Below are 15,000 nucleotides of genomic sequence, written 5' to 3'. Positions count from 1 at the left end.
CATTACATTACCACTTTGAGTTGGAGAGTCAGATAGAAGTTGCTGATTTGGCACCAAATTCAATTAGCAAAGCGTGAGAAGAGAGACCTGCACGTTGAGTTCTTGGATTTGGCTAATGCTTTTGGGTCAGTGCCGCATAGTCTGTTGTGGGAGGCCTTTGATTATTTCAGAATCCCAGGTAGCATTAAAAGCCTAGTAAACGCATACTTTCTGGATATTCAATTATGTTTTACTACTGCTGATTACACCACAGGGTGGCAACAACTCGAGATAGGAATCATGGTGGGATGTACCATCTCCCCACTTGCTTTTACAATGGCAATAGAGGTCATCATTAGGGCCTCAAAATGGGTAGTGGGTGGGGAGAAGTTGCAGGGAGGGCCACGCCTCCCCCCGATTAGGGCTTTCATGGACGACATGACAACCTTGACATCAACCGTTCCATGCACCAACAGGTTGCTGGATAAGTTAAATAGTAATCTGCAATGGGCCAGAATGAAGGTGAAGCCAAGTAAGTCTAGGAGTCTCTCAATTGATAAAGGGAAGGTAATAGATAACAAGTTTGCTATAAATAAAGAGGTGATTCCTAGCCTGGCGGGCCATCCTATATCATTGAAATGTATAGTCTGGCATCGAACCATTCACCTCGCTTAATCCAAGGGGCAGGCAGAGAATTGTCTTTCAAACTGCCTAGGCATGCAATAGGCCAGCTTACGACCATATCCGTATCCGATTAGGCAAAGCGGCAAATACATCCTTCTTGAAAGAAATGACTTAAGTGCATTGTGTTGCTCAACTTTCAAAGAAAAGCACAAGTCCAACTTCTCCAAAGTTGACGCCAACGCCGATTCAAACAACCGCTCTTAGTTTAGCCATAGCCACCTTCCTTGTTGTTCACCGTCGCAGGGACTGTCGTTATCCTGTTAAGCCCGCCTAAGACTCTCTAATAAAATAGAGAGCTGTGATTGGATGAGGTCCACGCGTCAGCCAATAGAAATCCCTATGGTTTGATACTAGGCGTACAGGCTGAGCAAATTAATTTGCCGCCGCTAGGGTGCGTCTAGATTTCTAGGCTAGGTGATTCCCACAGTTCTGGAGAAACCAGTGAAGAGTAGGGAAGGTGATTAGTGATAGATCACAGGTTGAAGACTTGAGACAGGTCACTAGGCAAGGTATTGCAAAATTGACAAGTCAGGGCTGCCAGGTAGCTCAAGCTGTGGTGTTTGCAGTTTGGTTTATTGCCTCGGCTAATGTGGCCATTGACAGTTTATGAAGTTCCTCTGTCAAGGTAGAGGTTGGAAAAATGATCAACTCCTTTGTCAGAAAATGGCTCGGAGTCCCACGCTGCTCAAGCAGTGTAGCCTTGTATGAGAAGGGCATTGTAGAGTTGCCAACATCTAGTCTGACAGAGGAATTTAAGTGTGCTAAGTCTAGATTGGAAGTGACTCTTACTCAGTCCAAGGACCCAGTGGTGAGGAAAGTTGCACCCATAGTTAATGCAGGGAGGAAGTGGAACCCAGAACAGGCAGTTAAGCAAGCTCAATCAGCATTGAGGCATAGGGATATAATGGGCCATGTGCAGCACGGGCAGGGGGGTCTAGGGGTGGGCGTAAGTAAACCCTTGTGGAGTAAGGCTTCTGCAGGAGAAAAGAGGAAAATAATAGTGGAGGAAATGCATAGACAGGAGGAGACTGTAAGATGTACTAAGGCAGTGTCGCAGGCAAAACAAGGCCAGTGGGTGAACTGGGAAGGGGTGGAAAAAAGACGGATTAAATGGAAAGATCTATGGGGCATGGAAGCTGGTAGGATCAGATTTATGTTAGCCTAAGTATACGGTTTCAAATGGCCGTGCAAAATATTTTAGCGTGTGTTTTAACTGACCAAAGTTGCATATCTTCTATGTTAACATGAGAGAACAAGGTAGAATACTCCACTCATCCATTCTATATCTTTAGGAATCACATCACAACCATGTCAGCATGGTTGTCAGGGTGTCTAATGATCTACTTCACCAATAGCATGTCAAAGAATAGAGAAGCAAATGTGAATTCCTGATCTCCCTGAATCAATGAATCTTTCAAGATTATCTTACAATTGGCTTCAAAGAGAACGTGCGAGACAAGCATACTGCTAAGTTAAATCAGACAGATCTTCTCAAACTGAGCAAAGTGTAACCAACACACTCAAAATAGCCACACACAAACATCCCTGTGCACTACCATTTGCACAATTCTGCGTAACTCAAACCATGCACTCTTCTTGTCCATGATAAAAGAAACAAAAGAACACCAAACCAAACGACAATAGGGTCTGAGGCAGCGTTAGATAAATCACACCGGGTTAATTTTCCACAGACAGACACAAAAACACCATCAAAACTACAGTGTAGGTGGTGCTCCAAACCACACCATGCATCAAAACTACAGTGTAGGTGGTGCTCCACACCACACCATGCATCAAAACTACAGTGTAGGTGGTGCTCCACACCACACCACACGCTCAAACCTCATAGTATCTGTCAACATCCATTAAACCAAACCAAGCCACACCAAACCACACCACGGCAAATGCTCACGGCCCGTGCCGTTTGGCTTTACCGACGCGGGGCGGTACGCTCCTCTGGGGCAGCCTCCACGGCTTGCGCTCGAGCCCCAGCGCTCCACCTGCTGGATGGGCACCTGCAGCACGGGCCGCTGCGTCTCCCTCCTCCGCTCGGACGCACCGGCCGGCCGCGCCACGTCGCAGTGGTGGCCCACGAAGCCCGGCCGGCAGATGCAGCGGCCCTCGGCGTCGCAACGCTGCGACATGGAGCCCCGCCGACTGCAACCGCACGCACGGCACTGACGCTGCTCCGTGTTCCACCAGTAGTTGGGCTTCACGCCAAACACACACACACACACACACACACACACACATGTCCGTCAGTCCATTTGTACAAATGTACAGACACACTTACACACAGTACACAATTGGACAAATGTACAGACACACTTACACACAGTACACACTTGGACAAATGTACAGACACACTTACATACACACTTGCACAAACATACAGACACACTTAAATAGTCACTTGTACTTGGATATGTCCATACTTTCACTTATACATACAGTACTGACACAAATATCTGTACAAACACAATACTGATTTTTTTCATTTAAATAAATAGGTGTACCTGGATACATACCTGTATGCATTTCCACTCATCCATATGGATCCATAAATATACAATAATAATATATGATATATAAGAATACATTCTCTCATTTTTTCATCATTTTCATGGTGGTAGAGTTTATGTGATGTGTATGTGTATCCCACTTCTGCATCCTACTTTGAGCTGTGTTATGATCTGTGCAATTTAACACGCTTTAAGAGAGCAGATTATCGCAATCAGCTGTTCATGTGTTGTGGAGTGTGTGAATTTTAATGTGATGGTTGTTAATGTATTTAATCTAATGTGAAACTGTGCTTTATAGGGCCATTAAACATCAGACTAGCTCATGCAACATTGTTTTAGAAGACATTGCAATAACTTTATGATTAAACTGCAGCCATATAACAATGCTGCCTTTATATGCCACTGTGTCAACTGTGGTGATTGCAGCCACAATACTTGTTAGAGCCAAACTGCTACAACTGCTCATTCAATTTTCACTCAATTTTCCCTGCGTATTCTTGCTATTAGTACAACTACACACTAACATATCTTGCTGGCACAATTACTTCAACATCTGCCATGTCTACTTGCTACTACTTGCTGCTTCTATAAATACTATTACTACTGTAGGCTACTCCTAGCATTGTAGCTAGTACTACTAGTGCTAGTATACTAGCATTAGCAGTAGTAGTAGCATCATTAATGTGCTACCTTGGCTACTGCTACTGCAACATAACCAGTGTTGACCCCCCTCCCAGTGTGTACTAATGAGCTAATTCAATTAGAGGCTTGACTCACCATGCACTCATCACACTTCCGTCCCACCACATGCTGCTTGCACTGGCACTGGCCTGTCTCCTTATCACACACCTCCGACCGCGAGGCATTAGGGTGGCACTGACAAGCTGCCCGCGGGGAGGGACAGGGAAAGACAGATCAATTAGGAGAGAGGGGGGGGGGGGCAGGAGAAGAGCAGAGGATCAGAGGAAAGAGGCATAAAGACAGTGAAGAGAGGATGGAGAAGAAGAGACAAGACAGAGAGAGAGAGGGGGGGGGGGAGAGAAATTGGAGAAACAATGAGTTAAGTGACTGGTAAATTCATAAAAAATTCATCAAAAAACATTCCTCACTCATAATTCAGCACCTCGCAGTCATTGTGGGGCTGTTGCGTGCATGCCAGGGAAAAATGACAAGCAAACAGCCTCGGCGGGCAGAGCTGAAACAACAGCTTGCCACCGACAACTTCCTGATGGCGTAGTCAAACACTTTTATTCCTTTTAAAGAAGCCAAGCGCAGCCCTGGCGAGAACACAGATGGTGATGGGCAGGGGTAGAGTTGGAGGGAACGTTGGCTCTCGCTGCTTTAGCATTGTAAGCCCAGCTGTTGTTGGAGCCATGCATTCTGCCCAATATGATACCCGCTCCCCTGATTCTGAAACCTGTTCTGAGCAACCAGATGAAATTTAGATGAAGTTAACCCAGACACAAAGGTTGTTCATTTTGCATGACGACGATGGCGCTCAAGGCTCGGTGTTATGCATGAGGTCAGGTTATTAGAGAGTGCTGGAACTGCTTATTACATTTCCCCATTCTCCACAGAGGCCCTAAGTAACCTCTGCACCGTGCTATTTGCAACTCAGCCGCCCGCCCCCACACACACATCACCAGCAAAGCCCACATCTACCCTTCTTTTTATGGAGGAGACATTTCCTTGCCGTGGCCCAATGTTGATTATTCCATCTCTCACTGATTGAGAGAGAGAGAGAGAGGGATAAAGTGTGTGTGAGAGAGAGAAAGTGTGTGTGTGTGTGTGAGAGAGAGAGAGGAGAGAGAAAGCTAGCCCTCGAAGCGCAGCTTTTTTATCACTGCTGAGCACTCAATTAGACTGCTGCAGACGTGCGGACCCGCTCTCCACTCTTTTCGCCTGGCGCCGCTCTCGCCCCGTCGTTAGGAGGAGGAGGAAGAGGAGGGCAGGGCACGGACACAAGAGAGTGGCCACGGTCAGCCAGGGGCCTATTTGGGATTGAGCCATTTAGCGGCCCATGGAAGAGAACTGATTGGATTGAGCCCCTTGTGACCCTGCCGGCAAAGCCACAGAGCAAGCTCCACAAAGCACATGGTAGTGTTTGGTCAGAACAGAATACAGAGTGTTTTATTATGGTTAGGGTCCATTTAAACCAATTGGGCACCGACACAGCATCCTAACACTGCAGATGTTATTGAATGGACAAAACAGGTCGGTAATAATCTTTTGATGAACTAGAGGGATTGAAACGGCATGTGTTGTCTCTGCAAATAAAAAAGTAATATGTTCACAACTATGTAGTTGAATTCAAGGTTAGACACAAAGGATTAATAAAATTAATAAAAAAGAGAAAGAGAAAACTCATTTAGGATCTAAAGTATAATTAACTTTTTCATACTTGTAATTATTCAAGTAAAAATAGCTACTTAAAAAAAACAAATAGACAGCTAATGCATGCTAGCCAGAGTAAAATGTATTTATGATGATGTAAAGATCTGAGAAACTAAATTAACTATGGCTAAAAAGCTGATTAATTTAGCTGATTAAATTAGCTTAATATCCATCTTTAGGAAGAAGGCTTTTACTTTTACTTATTTTGTGTAGTGGGCACTTTCTTTAAAATGTCATCATACATGGAGGGGCTATATGGGATGGTAAAGAAAGCCTGGTAACACTTTATTTTAATGTGTCGCTGTTACAGTGTACCTACCTAATTAGGTACAGTGGTACAACCTGTTTAACAACATGTACTATCAGGTACTATCATTGTACTTGCATTATGTATTTGTGGGTACCTACATATAGTTGTTACATTGTAATACTGAGTGCTTTTATAAAACTTTGCCAATTTGCCTAAATTTTCATCAGAGGCAAAGAGCTGACTTGAGACATGCTGGATGGGGTAAATCTGGTCATGATAGATTTGATATACAAATCATTCTTAGCTCCAGTCAAGGCCTCATTGTCTTCAGTGTACATGTAACAGCTGTGCTGCTACAACCTTGTTACTCTTTGATACAGTGGAATAAACCTATTAAGTGTACCAGTTAATTACTTACATGTACATATGACATGTATGTTGTGTCTTCGATGTCTTGGAACAGGTCTACTAATTTACATGTACTGTGTGGTGTAACAGCAGACAAGTTTCAACACATCAATTACAGGATGCATGTCATCATTGACAGGATGTATATAATATGTACATGTAAGTACTTAACTGGTTCACTTTATTTTAATGGGTTTATTCCACTGTATCAAAACAGTAATAAATGTGTACCAACACAGTTGATACATGTACTACAGTATGTAGGGTAATGGCAGACATGTTCCAAGACACCAATGACACAACATACATGTAATATGTAATTGTAAGTACTTAACTGGTACACTTCATTTTAATGGGTTTACAGTATGCCACTGTATCAAAGTAGTGTATACCAACACAGCAATAAGTAGTGTGTCCCAACACAGTTGATATACGTACTATGTAGTGAATTAGTAGACCTGTTCCAAGACATCGAAGACACAACATACATGTCATATGTACATGTAAGTAATGTAAGCAATCCGTTTCACTAATTCACGGATTGGGATAAATGCAGAGACCAAATTTCCCTCAAAAGAGTATATATACTTATACTTATACAACATAACTTCAATGTTAATTTAAGTTAGGCTGAAAAAAAGATTACATTAACATCATAGGCTACTCACTCAGTTTCTGTGGGCATTAAAGTATGTAAACCTTAATAATAGTGTACCCTGTTTGTCATAAATGTTTTATAACACCTTTGAGAATTCCCTTGTAGGTATGTTGAAGTTGAAGGGCGTGAGAAGCTGAGATTCCTTTAACCTCTGAAGACCTGCTGTGATTGACAGCTGCTCAGCTGGGGCGGGTTTAGGTTTAGAACAGAAGACGGTTAAAGCAGAGGTCTGCACACACTTACTGCAGTCTAATCTTATCACACACCCACACAACCACATCCATCTGCCTGTTACCGCCACCCAACACACACACACACACACACACACACACACACACACACACACACACACACACACAGTAATAGTTGAATTTACAAAACTTTGGAAAACAAACAAACCATAAATTCTCACTTTCACACTTTCTTTCCTACCCACCACGCACACACACACACACACACACACACACACACACACACACAGTACATACTGTACAGTACACACACACACACCCACACACCACTCCCTCACTTACGCTGGCAGTTTTTAAGATCGATGGCGTCTCCGTAGAATCCGTTGGCGCAGGTCTCGCAGGTCGCGCCCCCGTAGCCCTCCCGGCACCTCAGGCAGGCTCCGTTCACGGGGTCACAGCTGCGGGGCGCCAAGAGGTCCAGGTTCTCGTTACACTCGCATGGCCGGCACGACCCCCCCGGCACGCCGGGCTGCCCGAAGTAGCCGTTAGCACAGCTGAGGGCGGGAAGGAGACACATGACAGGGTTCGGGTGAGTCAAGGCCACTTGGTCTGATTACAGTCAAACTAAATGGACTGTATCAAGCTTACTGTATATTGTGTAGCTACTGTAGCTACCCACCACACACCATATACTGCATGTATATTTCATATATATTATAGAATTTAAATCAGGGGTGTCCAACATAAGGCCCAGGGGCCAGATCAGACCCACCAGCCGGTTTCATACTGCCCCCCAGATGTTTAAGGTAGGAAGGGAAAATGAGAAAAAAAAGATATTCACATCCAGTTGTCTTCAACAATGTGTGATAAGAAATATCTCTATGATTTGATAAATGGATTAAACCTAGCACTACAAACCATCCTCAGGAAGGAAGAGGCCGAAGAACTCACATGGAAGTAGGGTATTTCAAGAGAGAAAGAGCAGTATATGACAGCAGTACATTATTTGTACTTGTATGCTTATAAGTGAGTATATCATCAAACAACACCCATGCAGAAAAATGATAATGACCATGACATCATTCCAACAAATCTGGCCCACTACCTAATATGAGTTTGACACCCCTGATTCTGAAGTCTCTCAGAAATAATGTAGCAATGGTGCTGCAATATTAAAAAGCTAATTTTCACAGCTGATTTTAAAATGGCTCCAAGTCACATCTAATACGCAAATAAAAAACAAATGTTTACAGAAAACAAAAAAATCCCATTTAGAACACTGATTACTGATTTAACTCTAACAAGAATGAAGCAAACTATGCTTATTGTATCATTTCACAGATTCCTTTGACATACAGTTAGTCATGTTGTTGGAATAGACTATGCCAGTCCCATGCTTGTCCATTTAGATCATTGTATCACAGAAATATAAAAAGCATTGTAACTATGAACCAGATATGTATTACCAGGTGGTTAAACTGTTTACAGAGGGCTTTTAAATTGTGTGTAAACAACATATGAATAGCACTGAGTTTGTTTTCCTCTCTGACACACTGTCACAATGGCCCCCTACAGCAGCTCTGTACCCTCTGACGACTAAAATGCAAACCAGCCATGTGCCAAGCCAATGTGTTTATACAACAGCACTGCCGCCAGGAAAACAATCCCTTGTTTTGTACATGAATACTGCCTTTACACATTTTAAAGTACAGGAACAGAATGGCCAATGAGAGAGAGAGAGAGAGACAAAGAGAACAAGAGAGAGAGAGGGATAGGAGGAAAACAATCCCTTGTTTTATACACAAATACTGCCTTTACACATTTTAAAGTATAGGGATAGAATGGGCAATGAGAGAGAGAGAGAGAGAGAAGGAGAGGGAAAGAGAGAGGGAGAGGAGGGAACAGAGACAGACACTACAGTTTCAGTATCAACTCTTATCAAAACAAAGAGAACCAATCTGGAAGCAAGACTAAGCATATGAAGACACACAGACGATATCTCTCGTTTCTCTCTCTCTCTGTCTATCCCTCTCTCCCTCGCTCGCTCCGCTCCTCCCCTCCCTGTGTGCTCCTAACTCCCAAACTCTTATCTCCACTGTCCTGCTCCACGGCAATATATCTCCCCCGAAACGAAACGTGTTCGCCGGCTGATAAAGATATACATTTCCATCGACTTACGCGTTTGTAAAAAACGGCTCCTAGCAGCCTTATCTCCCTCTCGTCCCCTCTCTATCTGCATGATGGTGAAATGGGGGGTGGGTGGGTGGGTGGTGTGGTTTTGGGGAGGGGGGGGCGAGGTAATCATTCCACATCACGCCGAGCAGATTCCCCCGGTTGCTGGTGACTTTATTAATTGGATGGGTTATTGCTTCTGACTGTCGAAGGCGATGCAGGGAGAGTCGGCGGCGTGGAACAGCATGCGAGGACGTGCCTGTAATTTTCGTTTTCGAGGCCATCGAGCAAGTAGGGGGTTGGGGGTCGGGGGGGTTTGAACGTGCATTTGTGTGTGTGTGTGTGTGTGTGTGTGTGTGTGTGTGGGTGGGGGTGGGGGTGCAGATAATGCAGATATCATGGACCAAACACAAGTCACTCCTAAATAGGATGTCAGTGTCCCTTAGCATCCCGCAGGGTAGCGGAATGGACGACTACAAAAAAAGGATAGAAAAAAAAAAAAAAAAAAACGAGACTGATTGTGCATGGGGGCCTCGGCAGGGGGGGGACGGGTTGCGGGCCACCTCCGGAGGGAAATACCCAGAATGCTTTCCGCCGCTGGCAGGCTTCAGTCGTCCTCATCTGCGTCTCTCAGAGATAACGATTCTGGATACCTGCTGCCACCGCACTCTTAATCTTCCTGCAGGAGGGACGCAGTGAGCAGAAGCAGACCTATCAAGGGAGTACGATTTGGTGCGGTGGGTACAAAGACCAGAGAATGCACCGCCGAGGCAAAACAGGATGGTGGTTTGAGCTTGACCTGACACAGAGAGCGTACACAAGAAACTGACAGCTATGTGACTTGAAAGGCCATATGCTGTTCGAGAAACACAACACTTTTGCCTGAGCTGCACCAACCCAACCAGTCAACTCGCCTCGTGAGAACTTCAAAGTATTCAACGATCACATTCCAAAAAAATCCTTCATCAGTTGCTCTGAAAATACTTTCAGCTATTTTCAGTAGAGGCTACATTTAAGAACGAACCAGCGTTGAAAACTTGTGACTGTGGACGACTGTGAGCTGCAGACATCAGTGTGTCATCCACATACAACTGGCCTGTTCCCATCCGAGAACCTCACCAAAACCTTTTTATAATGTTTTCTAAACCTGTATGCACTACTGCACTCGCCGCTCCACACACAGACACACACACACACACACACACACACACAGCTGCTCACCACACCCAGTACCTCTTCCTAAGCAGACAGCCCCTGAGCCCCTGGCCTGCTCCACTTCCTCAAATGGAGTCTGAGGAGGACGACTATTCTTGCCGCTGGTGCCGTCAGCCTGCCCGCCTGCGCTGGTATTTATGCCCTCATTAACTCACTCGGGCTTCTCTTCTGTTCCCAGACGTGGGGCGGCACGGCCTGGGGCGAGAAAGGTAGAAAGGTCTCCAGTAAACACTGATGGCCGGGGCCAGGTGGTCAGTCCAGCCCCGGAGACTATAAATACCCGCCGGCGTCGTCAAGCACATCCTCCGTCCTTCCTTTCCAGCGTTAAAACAGGAAACGTTCAAGAGCCGCCTTGGCCCAGGCCTGTCGGAGGGCCCAACGCCAGCATATGAGCATGTGTTGATGGGTGACTGGCGGCCAAGCAAAACATGGGCTCTCTCTATCCAATAGCCCTGCGCTGACAGCTGATCCAGCTATCTGAGAGCAGTGGACGGTTGTTGTTTTTACTCCTTTCATTTTCAGTGAAGACTGCTATGTCAAGTGTGCTCTCTTCAAAATGAATAGATAGATAAATAAATAGGCAAAATGAAGGCAAACAACCTCTTTTTGACAGAGGTCTCGATGTTATTCAACGGTGAACACATTTTGCAGAGGTCAATGTCTTCACTCCTCCGTCGGTCGATAGCCCAGCTTGTCACGCTCACGACTCCTCTCCGACTCCCACACACAGCAACCTGTGATACCGCAATGAAGTGTAGCGTGGGAGGATCCTCTCTCTACCTGTTTTCGGCTTGTTTTTCCACATAGAACGGTGGGGTATGAAGCTACTGCGGAGACTGCTTTTGTAACGCCATATGCCCCAACAGATTTGGGAACAGGATTCTGGTGTTTTGCAAGATGATTATTCCTCTGGTGGTGGGCAAGAGAGATTTCGAGATCTCAGAGGCACTACAATTTGCACTGTTCCCAAGTTATATTTCTAAAACTTGTTCCAATCGCTGCCTTTGGCCCATACAGTATATTCAACAATAAAAACAGTTCACCCTCCTCATATATTGATGTATTGTACTTGAGTGTCGACATTTACAAAGTGAGCTAGCATAAAACATGTCCTTAAAGAATATGACAATGAGAAACACTACATTAAAGTAAACTATATGTGTGACAGTGATCAGTTGGGTTTCTATTTTTGCAGTTCCCCCTTTTGTACGCTGACCTGCTAAGGGCCTGTGCACTGGGCGACTGCCAGGCTTGAGCTGGCCCTCTGCCAGCCCGTTGTGGGTTTATTACTGATCAGCAAGCCGAGGCAGTGCTAGCCCACCCCCCACCCCCCGTTTTCAACCCCCCACGCCGACACAACTCTAGGGTCTGTGTGTGTGTGTGTGTGTGTGTGTCTGTGTGAGTGAGTGCAATATGTGAGTGTGAGTGCAATGTTAAAGTTTGTATCCACGCATGTGTGTGTGTGATGTGTGTTGTGTGTGTGTTTGTGTGTGCATGTGTGTATCACTGACGTCCTTAACAGTCTCTTTCACGGGGGTCTCTGGAGAGGTAGTGATGGATGGGTCCCATTTTGTCCCCAAAATGGGCTGCCATCCTGGTCTCATCCGTAGAGCCTTGCACTCGTTCTCTCTCTGTCTCTGTCTGCTTCTCTCTTTCTTTCCCTCCTTTACTCCCTCCTTCTCATCTTTTCTTCCGTGACTCTCTCTCTCTTCCCCTCCTCCTCTTCTTTCTGTCTCTCTTCCGTCTTTCTCCTCATTCTAGTCTCCCCTCTCTCGCTCTGTCTTTCTCTCTCTCCGCTAACTCCTTTTTTCTCTCTCTCTCTTCTCCTCTATGTCTCCCTTCCCCTCCCCTCCTCTCTTTCTCCCTCCCTCCCTCTCCCCCTCTGTAGTGTCCCAGTATAGGAGGTGTGTGCGTGTGTGTGTGTGTGTGTGCGTGAATGCGTTCGTTCGTGTGTGTGTATGTGTGTGTGTGTGTGTGTGTGTGTGTGTGTGCGTGTGTGCTCAACCCCCGTGTCACCGCGGGGAGGGCACCAATGCCCGCAGCAGCCCATCTCCATCTGTCTGCGGGGGCGAGGGTCACAGCCGGGGGTCTGCGTGCCCCCCCAGTGGCTCCTTTTCATTTTGGTGGCCAGCTCCAGCCTCAGCTCTGCCAGCTTAAACAGAGGACTGGCATTGATGTCTCTCCCTTCTCTCTCTCTCTTTCTCTGACTCACTCTCCATTCATTCTTTCTCTTTTCCTTCTCTCTCTCACTCTCTCTCTCTCTGTCCCCCACCTACCACTCTGCCCCATCTTGCCTACCATATTAATTAAAGCTCCTCATTTTGAAGCAGTACAGTGGACAACAAATAGAAAAGAACACAAAGAAACTAATTTGTCTATGAGACTAATGAAGTTCAGGGGACCTTGATGACAAAAACTGCAGCACAACTGCGAGGCGAGGTGATCGATCTTTTTGGGTAACATCCTCTGAGACAGACTTTTGTTTTTCTTTGCTTACAAATTGGAGAGGCGCGGAATGAGAATGTCTCTTGTGTGTGTGTGTGTGTGTGTGTGTGTGGGGGGGGTTTGGGGTGGGGGGGAGTGCTGCACACAGGCTGTACCCTCCGTTAAAAGTTCAGAGTCTTTCATCATCAGACTACTTCAGATGCGAGTCCCTGCCATATGGCTACAGAGCCGGATCCAATTCGGCGGTGGCCCTGCAGTGGTCAACCGCAGCGCCTCTCGCCGGGCCCGCCCGTGACACGCATGAAGAGCGCCCAGTCACAAGGCCACTACCGGTCTCTTATCGGAGACGCTCTGGTCGCCTGCTTGAGAGTTTCCGCCGATCAATGATGCACTGCCAATAATGCCACACACCACTCGATGCGAGAGAGATCCGCTTATAATTACATTCAATTAAACCTAATTTGGGGTTAATCTTTGGGGAATCGACCGGCGGCCTCCCTCTTAATCTCCACAGATCCGTTCCATCTATCTCTCTAAAGAGCACACAAGGACGACAAGACGCAGAATGACGGATGGGGTTTACAGTCAGGCGCAATGCAGACCACCCATCACACACACGACACAGCCTGGAAGTGTGGCCATAGCATACAAACACACACGCACGGACGCACACACACACACACAAAACACCCACACACACACGAACAGCACTGTACAAATAATGACAAAAGGAACACGGGAGAGAAACAGCAAAGTCTATACAGAGAATCAGAGGTCAGCCTGAGTGATTACTCATCACCCCCAATCATCAGTACAACACCTCCTCTGACAAGTCTTTGTGTTCCAACAAAGCTTTCACAAAGTGCTGTCCAAGGAAGAGCCGCTTTGCACAAACTTCGCTTCGATAACGCTTCGCGTGTCTCTTGTTCTTGCTTCAAAAGCGGTACCTATACTCTGTGCACTTTCAAATGTACAGAACAACATTTCAAGGAGGTCGGACCATTCACAGAATGAATAAGTTACAGTCAATCAATGAAAAGAGTCTGCATCGGCCTCTGGAACATTAGCAAGCAAACAATGTTTCAGACAGACAGAGTACTGCGAAGTGGAAGGGGCCAAGTGAGAGGAGTGCACTAGGATATCTCCCCTGTATATCACCACATTTCATTGAAATTAGTCTAGGCAGACAGACAGACAAACAGACAGACACAGATAGATAGATAGATAGATAGATATACTGTAGTTAGATATATAGATAGATAGATAGATAGATAGATAGATAGATATACTGTAGTTAGATAGATAGATAGATAGATAGATAGATGGATAGACAGATAGATAGATAGATAGATAGATAGATAGATAGATAGATAGATATATGGGTGCAGACACACACATTTATATACACACTAATTATTTGGCAAAAGCAACCACAGAGGCCTCACTGACGCTCTGGTCAACTCACCTGTCGCATCGAGGTCCAGCGAATCCTGGCGGGCACTGGTCACACACCAACTCCCCGTCGCGGCCCAGCTGGCACGTTGGGCTGAAGCTGCGGTGTTTTTGGGCGACGGCGGCGGGCGAGAGACAAAGACAAGAAAAATAAACAAATAGAATAGCAGACACGGGCGAGAAACGCATAAGTCCCGTCATTCTCGCGTCCCTCGCACTCTACTGCGTCATCTCTGAACTGACAGACTAGGTGTTGGCAGGGCCAGGGGAGAGAGAGAGAGAGAGAGAAAGAGAGAGAGAGAGAGGGGGCAGAAGGAGAAGGCCAATGGCGGCTCCTCACTGGTCCCAAAGATAGAGCACCTCGGCTGGGAGGGAAAGAGGAGACTGGGGGCTGGTGGGTGGGGGCAGGGGGGTAGAGGGTGAGGGTGAATGAGGGGGTGGGATTGGGGTGAGAGTGGGGGTGGGGATGGGGTTGTTCGTGCTCCTGACCACACTGCAATGGAATTACTGGCAGTGGCTATTTACGCCGACACTGGATCCACCATGGGGCGGGCAGGGTGACGTTCACGGCCTTTGAGAGAGAGAGAGAGAGAGAGTTTGTGTGTGTGTGTCTGTGTTGGTGTGTGTGTG

At 46.2% G+C, this 15,000-nt stretch overlaps 1 protein-coding gene across 10 annotated transcripts in view; it reads right to left on the bottom strand.

Moving 5' to 3' along the window:
- The window catches only part of lama2 (laminin, alpha 2), a 153,165-nt gene that overhangs the window by 69,705 nt on the left and 68,460 nt on the right, over window positions 1-15,000 (bottom strand). For 6 of the 10 annotated variants that reach the window (XR_007194299.1, XM_048250074.1, XM_048250077.1 and 3 more), the window contains 4 exons: window positions 14,384-14,470; window positions 7,429-7,640; window positions 3,963-4,069; window positions 2,598-2,873 (listed from right to left, as the gene is read on the bottom strand). Coding sequence is in view for 9 of the 10 variants with exons in the window: in XM_048250074.1 (XP_048106031.1) it covers window positions 2,598-2,873; window positions 3,963-4,069; window positions 7,429-7,640; window positions 14,384-14,470 (682 nt within the window). In the remaining variant the exon portion in view is untranslated. The remainder of the gene's footprint in view (window positions 1-2,597; window positions 2,874-3,962; window positions 4,070-7,428; window positions 7,641-14,383; window positions 14,471-15,000) is intronic. The other 4 variants (XM_048250080.1, XM_048250081.1, XM_048250082.1 and 1 more) reach the window with 1 other exon arrangement.

Source organism: Alosa alosa, chromosome 8 (assembly GCF_017589495.1).
Source record: "Alosa alosa isolate M-15738 ecotype Scorff River chromosome 8, AALO_Geno_1.1, whole genome shotgun sequence".
Classification (NCBI taxonomy): Eukaryota; Metazoa; Chordata; class Actinopteri; order Clupeiformes; family Clupeidae; genus Alosa; species Alosa alosa.
Note: the sequence above shows the minus strand (reverse complement) of the source record. Positions and strands in the feature narration are given on the sequence as shown.